This window comes from Tupaia chinensis, unplaced genomic scaffold (genome assembly GCF_000334495.1).
Source record: "Tupaia chinensis unplaced genomic scaffold, TupChi_1.0 Scaffold139767_1, whole genome shotgun sequence".
NCBI lineage: Eukaryota > Metazoa > Chordata > Mammalia > Scandentia > Tupaiidae > Tupaia > Tupaia belangeri.
The window spans coordinates 1,271,927-1,285,931 of NW_006199647.1; the positions used below are offsets into that span (position 1 = coordinate 1,271,927).

A 14,005-nucleotide genomic window follows, 5' to 3' on the forward strand; every position below is an offset into this window, starting at 1 on the left:
CCAGCTAGTCAACCAGCTAGTCAGCCAGCTAGTCAGCCGGCTAGTCAGCCAGCTAGTCAACCAGCTAGTCAGCCAGCTAGTCAGCCGGCTAGTCAGCCAGCTAGTCAACCAGCTAGTCAGCCAGCTAGTCAGCCGGCTAGTCAGCCAGCTAGTCAACCAGCTAGTCAGCCAGCTAGTCAGCCGGCTAGTCAGCCAGCTAGTCAACCAGCTAGTCAGCCAGCTAGTCAGCCGGCTAGTCAGCCAGCTAGTCAACCAGCTAGTCAGCCAGCTAGTCAGCCGGCTAGTCAGCCAGCTAGTCAACCAGCTAGTCAGCCAGCTAGTCAGCCGGCTAGTCAGCCAGCTAGTCAACCAGCTAGTCAGCCAGCTAGTCAGCCGGCTAGTCAGCCAGCTAGTCAACCAGCTAGTCAGCCAGCTAGTCAGCCGGCTAGTCAGCCAGCTAGTCAACCAGCTAGTCAGCCAGCTAGTCAGCCGGCTAGTCAGCCAGCTAGTCAACCAGCTAGTCAGCCAGCTAGTCAGCCGGCTAGTCAGCCAGCTAGTCAACCAGCTAGTCAGCCAGCTAGTCAGCCGGCTAGTCAGCCAGCTAGTCAACCAGCTAGTCAGCCAGCTAGTCAGCCGGCTAGTCAGCCAGCTAGTCAACCAGCTAGTCAGCCAGCTAGTCAGCCGGCTAGTCAGCCAGCTAGTCAACCAGCTAGTCAGCCAGCTAGTCAGCCGGCTAGTCAGCCAGCTAGTCAACCAGCTAGTCAGCCAGCTAGTCAGCCGGCTAGTCAGCCAGCTAGTCAACCAGCTAGTCAGCCAGCTAGTCAGCCGGCTAGTCAGCCAGCTAGTCAACCAGCTAGTCAGCCAGCTAGTCAGCCGGCTAGTCAGCCAGCTAGTCAACCAGCTAGTCAGCCAGCTAGTCAGCCGGCTAGTCAGCCAGCTAGTCAACCAGCTAGTCAGCCAGCTAGTCAGCCGGCTAGTCAGCCAGCTAGTCAACCAGCTAGTCAGCCAGCTAGTCAGCCGGCTAGTCAGCCAGCTAGTCAACCAGCTAGTCAGCCAGCTAGTCAGCCGGCTAGTCAGCCAGCTAGTCAACCAGCTAGTCAGCCAGCTAGTCAGCCGGCTAGTCAGCCAGCTAGTCAACCAGCTAGTCAGCCAGCTAGTCAGCCGGCTAGTCAGCCAGCTAGTCAACCAGCTAGTCAGCCAGCTAGTCAGCCGGCTAGTCAGCCAGCTAGTCAACCAGCTAGTCAGCCAGCTAGTCAGCCGGCTAGTCAGCCAGCTAGTCAACCAGCTAGTCAGCCAGCTAGTCAGCCGGCTAGTCAGCCAGCTAGTCAACCAGCTAGTCAGCCAGCTAGTCAGCCGGCTAGTCAGCCAGCTAGTCAACCAGCTAGTCAGCCAGCTAGTCAGCCGGCTAGTCAGCCAGCTAGTCAACCAGCTAGTCAGCCAGCTAGTCAGCCGGCTAGTCAGCCAGCTAGTCAACCAGCTAGTCAGCCAGCTAGTCAGCCGGCTAGTCAGCCAGCTAGTCAACCAGCTAGTCAGCCAGCTAGTCAGCCAGTCAGCCAGCTAGTCAACCAGCTAGTTCTGGGACTCAGTTCCAGAAGCTGAAGTGCATGTGGCAAACCCAAGTTATAAAGAACTTCTGGTCCACTTTAAAGTAAGAAGGGTGCTCCCTCACCAGGAAAGGGCTTTCACCGAGAGGCAGGATGAGGGACTTGCGGGTGTATCTGGCGCCCTTTCTCCTTGGGAAAGTCTGTCTGACTTGGCCATCTGGACGTTGCTGGTTGTTGGGGGCCAGCTGCCATCTGGATGGTCTTTAATGTGAGTTATCTCTGCGGATGTGCCTCCCTGTCCCCCATCGTCTCCCGCGGGGCGGATGTGCAACAGTAAGGCCACTGGCCGGGGGACGTGTAACTGGAAGGCGATGACAGGACACAAGGTCCCAGACCCACACAGGACACGGTGGAGGGCTATGTCTCGTCCTTCCCCACTGCTCTCCCTGAGGCGGCCGCTACCTGGCTGCCCTCGGAGCCCTTCCTCTGCGTCAGTGACACTGGCTGCGTGTTCTGCGGACAGGATGCTCATTCTACCCGGAGTAGTCGCTGCAGGCTGGGAACAGGCACTCGTCCTGAGGCCACGTCTGAGAGCCCAGAGAGCCACGGAATAGTCCTATCGGGGTCAGAGCTGCCTGGCAGAGGCTGGCTGAAGTCGTAATGCTGGCGTTAGCTATTTCAGAAAAGCAACCCAGTCTTCAAGGGGGTAATCAGGACATAGTTACATAAGAGTACAGCTCCTTTGTGATGGGTGTGCACTGGGGTACGATGGGTGTCCATTAGTGTGCTGGGTGTGCACTGGTGTGTGATGGCTGTGCACTGGTGTGATGGGTGTGCACTGGTGTGATGGGTGTCCATTAGTGTGATGGGTGTGCACTGGTGTGATGGGTATGTGCTGGTGTGATGGGTGTCCATTAGTGTGATGGATGAGCACTGCTGTGACATGGGTGTGCACTGGTGTGTGATGGGTGTGCACTGGTGTGTCATGGATGAGCACTGCTATGACATGGGTGTGCACTGGTGTGTCATGGATGAGCACTGCTGTGACATGGGTGTGCACTGGTGTGTGATGGGTGTGCACTGGTGTGTGATGGGTGTGCACTGGTGTGTCATGGATGAGCACTGCTGTGACGGTGCTCTTTACTTCGGTGGCTGTGACTCCATCTGCATTGTGACCAGCACGTGAAACACCCTGGGCGACTCTCACGGAAGTCTGTTTCCCAGGACGGAGGACACTGGCAGAAGTTTCTATCGGTGTCCGCTCCAGTGGAAATGGTCCTCCTGACCTGACTGTTCTGGTACAAGGTGTCTTCTAGAAAGGCCTGCTGTGGCGTGAGGAGGGAAGGTGCAGACGGCCAGTGCGTGCGCCCTGCTTCCGCTCCCCATGGCAGAGCCACGAAGCTCGCTGAGCCCTCTGAGGAGCCGCGCTGGCTGTGCCAGGTCCCCAGCACTGCACGGCTCTGCACTGCAGCTTGCTGTTTCCAACGCCACGGCTCTGCAGTAATAGCCCCCTCCTTCCATGCACCCCAGCCCCTCGTGGCGTTTTTTATGTTCTCGCTGAAAGAAAAGGCGCCTGTGAAGCCTGTGTCTCTTCATTTGGCGTCAGGGATTCCCTTCGCCTTGGAAAGACCCATTTTTCAAATTCAATCACGAAATATACGGGAGGAAAAGCGGCTGCTCCGGGCTGCACTGGTGCTGACGTGGGGTCGGAATGATGAGAGGTGAGCGGGCGGTATCAGCATCGGTCCCACGGCACGTGGCATCCCACGCCGTCCGTCCAGGTGTTAACCCCCAGTGCTGGGGAGGTGCTGCCCGGGCGCCCCAGCCTTCGGAGCCCGGGCGCGCTCTGCCTGGTGGCCTGGGGTATTTCCGTGGCGCGTTATCTCCGGGCAGCTGTGCCAGCTTTCCTGCCACACGGAACTGCCCGGCTCGCATTTGCAAACAGACGCTCATTCAAGTGTCTCTCAGGATGGGAGGCGGAGCCAGAGAGCTTTAAAAAGAAAAGGGAGTCATTCTACTTTTCAAAAAGAGAGCCGGTGTTTGGGGAGGACTCCTATCTCTGTGTTCTGCTGCATCCAGGTCGAGCTCAGAGCTTCCCCGTCTCCTTCGCTCGCTTCTCTTTGCGCACTCCACCTGTCACGTGAAGTCAGCCCTGCCTCCAGCGCTTGGCTGCTGCTCTCCGCGACATTCGTCACAAGGCTGTCAGGTATTTCTTCCTGGCTTCAAAGCACACTTGGGTAAGAACGTTTTTCTAGAGCGTCCTTCCCAGGCTGTGCTCAGAAGCTCCCTGGAGGACTGAGACCTGGCTGGAGGGCACAGACAGCAGCGCCAACCGCCCCAGGACTGCCGGCCGCTGGCCACGCTCCTCGCCCCGGCTATGCTCGGGCAAAGTTGAGCTCCTTCCTACTGAATGTTTACCCGTCAGGCGATGCTGCTCCTCTTTCCCGTCCTGCTGCCGGCCGTTTCTCACGTGTGTGTGGCGAGCGCCTCGGCGCTGCAGCACCAGAGCTGCGGCCCAGGTGCTCCCTCGGGAAGCGGGGGTGCTCTGCGAGCCGGTGAGTAGTCCTGGGAGAAGGCTCTGCGGCCTCGGGGAGCCGGCTGCTGACACTCGCCGTGGCTGGCATGCGTGGGCAGCTTTGCAGACTGGCTTAGGGCGTGTGTCTTTGTTTCCTGATGTGTGTTCGTGTCCTTGCTGGGCGTCAGGTTTATAAACACTCACAGCTCTCCAACTGTCTGCTCGTGTGTGAGCAAAGATGTCTCTTTAAATGTGCTGAACAATTTTTTAAAAAATGTAAACCTGAGTCTTTATTCTGACCGAAGTAACTGTCTCTTAGCTGATCAGCTTTTATTGCGAATTGGGAAACCAGCTGGGCGGGATTTCTGGGTTTCTGAAATTATTTAGGCCATACGGGAAAAAACCCTTCCTGCCCATAACTTTTTGAAAGAACCGAGAAGCTGAACGTGGGAAGGGTGCCATGAACAGAGCTGATTCTGCCCTGGGGGAAACTAACCGGCGTTTCAGCCTCAGCCTTCCCGCCCCGTGCGCCTGCGTCCGGGCAGCTGCGACAGTGCCTCTCAGCAGCAGGTGTGCAGTGACTCTGAGATGGCTGGGAGGTGAGCCAGGCCTCTGGAGTGGACAGGCTTTCACCAAGGGGAAGCGGGAGTTCACTGAGTGCAATTACAGTGCTGCCCGAGGATGGTGCTTGGGGCGGTCTCTGTCGATTCGTCTCTCTGTTCCTCGGAAAGGCCCCGCCCGCTGCCCAGACCAGGCCGTCCCACAGTCCAGCCTCAGCTGCCCTGACAGCCCTTTCTGGTCATCTCGCCCTTTCGAGGTGGGATTTGGCTTCTGCAAAGAGATAGATCAAGGAAAACACAGGCAAGGTTCCAGGAGAGAAGCTTCTGGAAGACAGAACAGCACAGTGGGAATGAAGAGGCAGGATGGGCTGACCGCCCCAGTGGTTCTGTCCTGGCTCCCCTGGAAGGAAGGCCTGGTGAGGAAATCGGTGTTCTGGCTTGAACCTGCAGCAGGTGAGGGAGTCAGAGTATATGAGGGGCACTGCACCCCAGCCACCCCTGCACCCCAGCCACCCCTGTGCCCCAGCCACCCCTGCGCCCCAGCACTGGGAGCGACTGCTCTCCACACAGCACGCAGTACTCGCAGAGTGAACGCACTTCTCCTGGCCTGCTGGTATACCATCCTAGGGACTCCCAGAAACTACCTTGTGGGCCTCCTCTTGGCCGTTGGAGGCAGGAGTAAGAGCTACTGGCTGGGCAGGAGCCACTCTGGGTGAAGCAAAGGAACCGTGAAGGTGGGCTGGGCACTGCCATCCGTGGGATGGGACGGGTGCAGATGGGGCGCTCGGGCATCTGGGCTGGAAGGAAGAGCCCAGCCCATTGAGCAGAGTCCGGGGAGAAGCCGAGTTACAGAAATGAGCCTTCGGTCTCAGGCTGGCGTCTGATCCCCGCCCCAGCAGGCCTGGGCCTTCCTTCCCTCCCACGCTGGATCTGGCTCAGAAGTGCCCCCACCGAGTCTGGCTGCCAAACCAACACCAAGCCCAGGGTGGCGACGGTGAGCTGGGGACTCACCAAGAAGGAACGAGGTTTAAAGAGCAGACAAGCCTCACCTGCAATCCGTGCTACCTACTCAGGGGTTGCGGCACCTGCAAACATCACTGGGAAGCTGCACCCGTCTGGGTGGCCGTGGGCTCGCCCAGGATCACGCTGGGGCGGAATCTGCTCAAGGACGCTGGCCTGGTTCTGGGTCTCGGCTCAAGTCACTCCCAGACAGGCCCCAGGGCAGCGCCATGGGGAGCCCCCATCTCCATGCCGGAGCCACTGTGAGTCCTGCCTCCCGCTCCCTCATGCTCCCATCACTGGTCTGAATCCTCCTTTACGCTCTAGGCTCACAGAGGTGGTGGCCGCCTGGTCATGCCCTGTCCCCCCGCATGTCGCAGGACACTGTCTCTCCTCCCCGAATAGATCCGTGCCACCGTCTGGGCTCCCGTGTAAATTCCATGTGCTTTGGCTTGTGTCCCTGGCCTGGGGACAGGCCACTACCGTGCCAGCCTGACCTGGCAGGAAGGGTGCCCACAGGTCTGACGAGGCTCAGCCATGCTGTCACCACACCCTTGGTCACATGACCATCTTCCTGGAGCCGGCGGTGGCCGTGCAGACTGGGTTTCCTCCTGCCCTTGCCCCTTGGCTGGGTTGTCTAGGCAGCTGCGGTGTGTGAGGCCCAGGAAGGGAGCAGAGGATACCACGAGTGAGCAGCTCCTGGCTGTCAGGCCCGTTCACCCTGGAGCGCAAGTACAGTGGAGAAGGACCTGTCCCGGTTTGACGTCTGCACCTGCTTTACTCGGATGGCCCTTCCCACGCACAGCGAGGAAGAAGTGTGACTTCCGGGCTGCCGCAGAGGAAGCCGGGCAGCAGGGCCAGCCGTGGGCCACTCAGCCCAGCAGCCAACACGGAAACCTGGCTGCAGCCCTGAAGACGTGGCCTGCTCTCCAGCCACGTGCAAGCTGGTGTAATCCCAGGAGTGTTTATTTTTTCAGCAGAGTTATGCAAAAGCTTTGTTTTTAATGAAACCGCAGAGAGTGACAGAAATGACCTTTTCTGTGTGATATGAATGGCACCATCCCCCAAATACCCTGTGTGCCTGGTGTCTGGGGTGGCGGAGTTAGAGGGAAGGGCAGATGTGGAGACAGACGACCACCAGGGCTGGGATCCCAGCTCTGCAGCCGCGAACCAGTGTCCCGTCTTCCTCGTGTGAATCTGGACAGTCACCCCAGGAGGGCCAGGACCGGGGTTCATGTCCGCGCTCATGGCCGCTGCACTGGCATCTCCGCTGCCGGGTGCCCACCCGCCGACCCGGTCCGTCCCGGGGGGGTCTACATGCTTTCTTTGGACACTCCCTTGGCGGTTCTAACCCGCAGCCTGGGTTAGAACCAGGCTGAAGCCACCTCAAGCGGCGTGTGTACACGCAGTCTGGCATACAGCAGGCCGGCGGCCAGCCCAAGCATCGACTCACAGCTTTTTGTTGCTAAAACCATCTTTATCGGTGATGTGAGCAGTGACAGTGCTCACTAAATGGCTTGGTTTCTGTGTAATCCGTGCACATGGAAAATCCAATGATGCTTTTACATTACAAATAATAGAACTATTTCAGCATGTGTAACTCCTATTTTTAATACTTGGAAAATGTTTGTTAAAAATCCATCTGTAAAATAATTAACAGGAGGGCATAGTGCATGCCCACACAGCTGCTCGTCCATCCCGTGTGCATGTGGGGAAGTGCACGTGTGAACACACGTGTCTGTACGTGTGACAGCATCCCACCGCGCACAATGTCTGGCTGCTTCCCCCACCCTCACGAACCACCTTCCCATGTCAATGGCGTGGTCGTCCTGCTCCGTCCTGCGCCTCGTCCGTCTCTGCCAGAGGCCTGTGACTACACGGCTGGTGCCTGGAGCTTGGCTCCTGACGGCTGCGCTGCCGACAGACGGGGTCGAGGTGGGGCTGGGTCCTGGACACTCGTGCCCCTCCCGGTTCAGATCCTCGGTCCGACCTCTCGCAGTTCTGCCCTCTGGGCCCCTGCTCCGATGGGCCCCTGCTCCAATTGGCCCCTGAGGGAGTGTCTGTCTCTCACTCTAGAACCTCGCCCCTGAGGAAGGAATGACAGCCCACCCCCACGTGCTGCTGGGCCCCCAGGACAGTGAGCACGGTTGCTGGCAGCTATGCTTGGAGGCTGGAGGCGCCCGTGTGGCCTGGGGTGGGACAACGCCAGCCCCCGGCACGGCTCTATGTGCGTGCAGCCCTACCTAATGGGTGGGGGGCCAGAAGATCATGACATGGCCAGGCTTGGTCAAATACCTATAGCCCAGCCCAGACCCCAGGAGGCCCCTGTTCTCTCCTCGGCCCACCCTCGAGGGCCGGGCCTGGCAGTGCATGCCTGTGGTCCCAACGGCTGGGGAGGCCAAGGCACAGCCCCCTGGTCGCCACAGAGCTTCACTTTACTCCTAGCTACGTGACTAAATTCCCATCCAGACAGACGGTTTCCACGGTAGAACACTCCGGGAGGGTTCTTTCTGAGTATGGAGATAGTTTACAGTGGGGGTAGCTCAGTTTTCATAATTTGGCTCAGTTGTTACAATCTGACTGTGGAGAGGATGGTTTCAGCATTGACCGTCTGCAGAAACTCCGGCCGCCGAGTGATTCTGTGCCGTCTGCTGGAAACGTGAGCCCAGGAACTGCGGGTTCATTCAGTCCTGGCGTCTGGGGGGAACTTGTCCATCCCCAGCGGAACAGCCCTGCGAGGTACAGTGTGGGCTCTTCCTTCCCACGCAGGTCCCCTGCCCGTTCTCGTTTTTTCCCATGGAAATGACATCTTCAGGGTCGACCTGGAAGGGACGAAGTACAGGCGCCTGGTGGCCGACGCCGGCACTGCGGTGATCATGGGTTTTCGCTACAGCGAGGACAGAATCTACTGGGTGGATTTGGGAAGCCACGTTTTGCAGAGAGTTTTCCTGAATGGGACAGGGCGAGAGGTAAGTGCCATGGCTGTGGTGCTGGGGGTTGCAGGGGGATGCCCAGTACACGGAGAGCGGGATCACTCCTGGTTCCAGCATGCGTCTGCCAAGTGTAGGAGCTTATTTCATCTGTATCCGCTCCCAGCTTGATATTCAGAACCCCGAAAGGTTAAATAAGTGAGCTTATGAATGTTTACAAATGTCTCCATGATTAAGCCAGATCACCCCTTTACGGGTCAAACCTATTTTCGCATGGTTCTTTCCTGCCCCAGTGGCTCCAGCTGGGGGCCGTTTCTCCTCTGAGGGACACTGGGGAGTGTCTAGGAGCACTTTTAGTTGTCAGCACTGGGTGGGTAGGAGCAGGGGATGGTCCCAGCATCCAGTGGGTGGGGGTCAGGGCTGCCGCTAACCAGCTAACCAGCTAACCAGCTAATGAGCTGACATGCAAAAGCCCATCCCTGGAGCCATGTGCTTTCCAGCCCAGAATGTCGCTAGGGCTGAGGCCGAGAACCCTGACTTATCCACACCGAATCTGATGAGGGCTGAGGCTGAGAACCCTGACTTATCCACACCGAATCTGATGGGTCCGGCACCTTGACGTCAGGAGCAAGACTTTTGTCGTCCTTTTATTCAGAAGGTGTTTGCATGGGGTCCGGGGAAGTAAAGCAGACAACAGGCGTAAAGCGTTTCACTTCAAGTACCTACAGAAGCCCCCTAATCTTTCGTTTTAACTGGTAGAATCCTTACATGAGTCGGGGTTGGGGGGGTGTTCTCTCAATTCTTCGGAGATGGATTACAGAGCGCGTGACCGGAGAGAGCTGAGCGTTCTTCCCAACACAAAGTGCCTGCTGTTTCTTGTTTTCTTTAAATCAAGCCTTTCTCCCTCCAATTATTCTTACAAACTTCAATTAGGTGCTAATCTGTTTTATCACATCCCTAATACTTGCTAATCTCACTTTTCACAAGGATGGCTACTCATTAGTCTCCAGCCAGCGGTGGACTAGTTTCAAAATCTTGCCTAAGAATCTCCATGGTTTCCTGGCACGGCACAAGAAAAGCATCGAGGAGCTGGGAATTGCCCGAGCTCCAAGTCACAGCCCCTCCTGGGGTCAGAGCGTCCATGGACAGCAGTTACACGGCCAGCTCCCCAGCGAGCTGCCCGAGCATGTCAGCGGGGGCAGGCGGTGGGCGGCCGGGTCGGGGAGAACAGCTAGCAGGCTCCTCGTGGGGGACACAGGAACGGCAGGATGAGGTGCTGTGTTTCTGCAGCTCCGTGCTCAGATGTCACGTACCCCGGCAGCTGGACTCTGTGATGTGGGGCATGCCCACTCCATATCTGCAAGGTGTGACTCAGGGAGTCTGCCCACCTCGTCCTGCTGACGGGCTAGGAGACAGACGTTCCTGCATCTTCGCGTCAACTGTACCCACTCCCCTGCAGGGCCACTGTTTCTCTTTTCTCTGTGTGAGCTCTCTCTCTCTCTCTTGCTTTCTCTCTGGCTCTTCATTCCGACATGCGTGAGCTCATGTGATGTCTGTCTGTCTGTGTGTGGCTTCTCCCACTCAGCATGTCTCCCAGGTCCACCCACATCGTGGGGAAATGCGGAGCCGTAGGGGGAGGCACCAGCAACCCACGGCCGACCGAGGCGCGGTTAATAGGACGGTCGTGCCGGGCTCTGGGTGACTGCAGTCCAGCCGCTCCAGAGAGCCCATGTGGGAGCACAGATAAGCTAACCTGCTCACTGCAGTGGCACTGCAGCCTGCCATCGTAGTGCCTACACGGCCCGCCGCGTTGCTCTCTAAAACTCCGCCGTACACAACCTCATCAAACAAGTCCTAGAATAAATGTGAGGGCCAGCAGGTGGCGTGGTGGTTAAGGGCACTGGACTCCCATGTGGCTGACAGGTTGTCATCCTGGAACTGGCTGCTAGCTTTCTCACTTTCCCTCTCTCTCTCTCACTTTGTCCCTCTCTGGTCAATGTTAAATAAATAAATAAAGCTAAATAAAATAATTCTTTAAAAAAATAATTCTGAATATATTAGTGAAAGGGAGAGAGGTTTTTGCTGGGTCACTTCTATCCCGAGAGAGCCAGAATGCAGCCAGGGGTGGGTGGGTGTGGGGAGACCCTGGCAGCTCTACCCCCGCCTGGCACAGGCCCAGAGGAGAGGCCGGAGGGGAGGAAGGGCCTGCGGGAACACAGCCTCAGAGGAGCGCTGGCTCCACAGCTGCACACACAGGCTCCAGGCACTCGGGACTGTCACTAGAACGGGCAGTGCGGGGAACTGGGGCCAGGCAAAGATCTAAACAATCCCATTAGCAAGTGGGACTGGGTGAACTGTCTTTAAAGTGGCACTGGGATTCCACAGCTGCCAGAGCGGACTTGACGCACGTGTGAGGGCTGTTGCCCAGTTCAGCCGTGCACACGGTCATTTCCAGGGTCACAGCTGCGGCGAACATACAGCCAGAGCTGCTCACCCGGCCAGGCAAGGCCGCTGCGTCCAGACTGCGGCACCCGACCTGCGGCTACTCGGCATGGAAATCCTTTTGGAAATGCGAAAAAGTGGCCATACTTGAAAGAGCAGGCTTTTTATACGTAACAGCACAAGAGTCCGGGAACGGGGAGGTAGTAACGATGTGGAAATTCGGTTTTACAGAGAGTGTGCCGGATTGGGAAGAGTGTCTCTGGGATGGCAATCAACTGGGTAAATGGAGAGATCCTCTGGTCAGACCCCCAGGAAGGGGCCATCACGGTGACGGACATGGAAGGAGGCGGTACCCACACTCTGTTAAGCACCCCGACACTCCCTGCGAATGTAGCGGTTGACCCGGTAGAAAGGTAAATTCTGCTCTTCGACATGGAGATCCGTTTCAAATGCAGCGAAGATTCGTAGGGTCGTAACATTTTGAACTCAGAGGCCCTTTTGCTGGAGACGGCAGTCCTCTTTCACAGCACAGACACCTTCTCAGTAGGGCAGTTGCCGGGATTTGAACCGAGGTAGGCCCCCTCTATGAACACCCCGCACTACCACGGCTTTCTGCTCCAGAGACACCATTCTAAACTGCTCTCATGGCATTTCCATCATAGGGCAATACATGCCAGTTGAATTGGATATTCTTTCTCTTTTTAAAAACAGTAATTGATTGATTGATTGATTGTGATTTTCAAGCCACCCAGTTGAAGGCTCAAACCGGGGTTGGCCATGTGGGAATCCAGTGCGTTAATCACCATGCCACCTGCTGACCCTGAACTGAATTATCGTTCAAAATAGCCCCTGGGCTGCAGCTCAGGCTGCTAGACAGTGCTGGTCGTTTATGGGCCCCGCGTTCAGGCCCGGGTCTGTGTGCTGTCGCCCTCAGGTTTATATTCTGGTCCTCGGAGGTGCCCGGCAGCCTGCACAGGGCCAGTCTGGGAGGTGCCGACGTGCAGACTCTGTTGGAGACGCCAGATAGAATAACGGCTTTGTCTCTGGATGTGCTTGGCAGACGGCTCTTTTGGACGCAGAGTGATGGCGAAGGAAGCGACCCTGGCATTTTTTCCTGTGATTATGGTGGGGGCTCCGTGCGACTTTGCAAACGTCCCATGCAGTGAGTGTTGCCTTTAAAGTACAGCAATAGCTTTAGGGTCTTGTATGACAAATTACTTTTACTTCTGAAAACTAAACCGGTGTAATTAACCGGTGGTAGTTCAGCACACGAGCGTCCGAGTTCAAGCCCTGGATGTGCCAGTATTACGTGAGTGCCTTCGGAAGGGTCACACGGCTCTTCTTACTTTCGGTTTCCTTAAGGTGGGGCAGTACCGGTACCTACCTCTTGCCGTTATTGTGAAGGGTCGGTAAGCAGCTGCAAGCGAAGTGGAGAGCCTGCTCCGTGGCCCACACTCAGTCTCGTATGTTGGCCAGCTGCTCCTTTCCAATGAGGATGCCACAGAGCACGTGTCTGCAGAGCACCTGCGTCTCCGGACTTGCAGTTGTGCTGGCAGCGAACTCTCCAGCTGTGGCAAGGGGCAGAAATGAGCGAAATGCTGAACGACAAGGCCAGAAGCGCACTCGGCCCCGCTTCCGGCCTCCTCCCGTTTCCACGCTATGTGAGGCTGCGGCAGGGCCCGGGCAGCTGCCGAGTAGCCGTGGTCGTTATGACACACGTTCGACCTTTCGAGGAACCGGTCACGCAGCTGAGGCCCAGCCCGGGGGCAGAGCTGGCCGCAAACTGACCTGGGTGAGGCAGGACACGGGCTGGCCTTGGCCAGGGTCCCCGGTCAGCCTGAAGTCACACTGCACGTGTGCCCAAAACCCTGCTGATGTGGAGGGCCAGGACAGGAACCACAGGGACTGGACCTGGGTGGGGATGCTTTCTTTCTTTCTCTCTCTCTGTCTCTTGAGCACACATCCGGGCTCTATCATGAATAAGATAAATAAAAAGTGGGTAATTAAGTTGCAGATGATAAATTAAAATGAAGTGAATTTTTTTTTTTAAGAATTATTTTATTGAGGGACCAGCAGTTAGCATAATGGCTACGTCGCTAGACTCCCATGTAGTCAACCGCAGTTTGAGTCCCAGACCCGGTGGCTTAAACTCATGCTGGGCGCATGTGCATGCGTGCCCAAGGTCCAGAGAGGAGAATGGAGGAGAAGGGATTGCGGCATGACCATCCCCCCTAGGGGGTGATTTTTCGCTCTCTGTCTCTATGTCTCTGTCTGTCTGGCGAGCACACGCTCCCTATAGCGAAAATCTCTCCAAAAAAAGAAAAAAAAATTTATTGAATTTTCTTTCTCTCTCTCTTTCTCTCTTCTTTTCTTCTTCTTTTTCTTTCTTCTTTCTCTCCTCCTTCCTTTTTTTAAAATTTGACCAGAGAGGGACGGAATGAGAGAGAAAGTGAGAAAGCAAGCCACCAGGTCCGGGACTTGAACCACGGTCAGCCATGTGAGAGTTCAGTGCCCTTAACCACCACACCACCAGCTGGCTCCTGAAGTGAAACTTTTATAAGCCAAAGACAAACATTCTGCCATCCTTTAAATGTATACATACTTGTGTATATACACATGCCTGTATGTGCTTCTCCTGGTTCCTCTTTAGGCACAGTCTGTCTGCAATGTCCCTTTTCGGTGAGCACATCGTCTACACAGCATGGAGAGAGGAGACAGTTTGGGTAGCCGACAAGCACAGCGGGCAGGATCTGGTTAGAATGCGCCTCGGCCCTTCCCGGGCACCGCCTGGCGAGCTTGAGGTGGTGCACCCGCTGCTGCAGCCCGAGGGGCGTGGCACCCCTGGCTCCGGTGAGTCCCGCTTGCTCCTGTTGCTCACTTAGGGGTGGGGGGCACCTTTTCTTCAATTCTCTTCAGTTCCTGGTTGAAACAGACCCCAGTAACAAGACAGCGACAGGAGTGAGGCGGAAAGTATTCACGTCCCTCCTACATGCGCGGGAGGCACCCAGGGGCCCGCCCCACCTGCCACAGCCGCAG

The 14,005-nt window shown here is 56.8% G+C and overlaps 1 protein-coding gene across 1 annotated transcript in view; it reads left to right on the forward strand.

Annotated features, from left to right (window-relative positions):
- The first annotated feature begins 3,522 nt into the window (after positions 1 to 3,522).
- Positions 3,523 to 14,005, forward strand: part of EGF (epidermal growth factor) — a 59,336-nt gene continuing 48,853 nt past the window's right edge. The window contains exons 1-5 of the mRNA XM_027765827.1: positions 3,523 to 4,078; positions 8,367 to 8,566; positions 11,201 to 11,382; positions 11,904 to 12,131; positions 13,620 to 13,819. Of these exons, the coding sequence (XP_027621628.1) occupies positions 3,934 to 4,078; positions 8,367 to 8,566; positions 11,201 to 11,382; positions 11,904 to 12,131; positions 13,620 to 13,819 (955 nt within the window). The 5' untranslated portion in view covers positions 3,523 to 3,933. The remainder of the gene's footprint in view (positions 4,079 to 8,366; positions 8,567 to 11,200; positions 11,383 to 11,903; positions 12,132 to 13,619; positions 13,820 to 14,005) is intronic.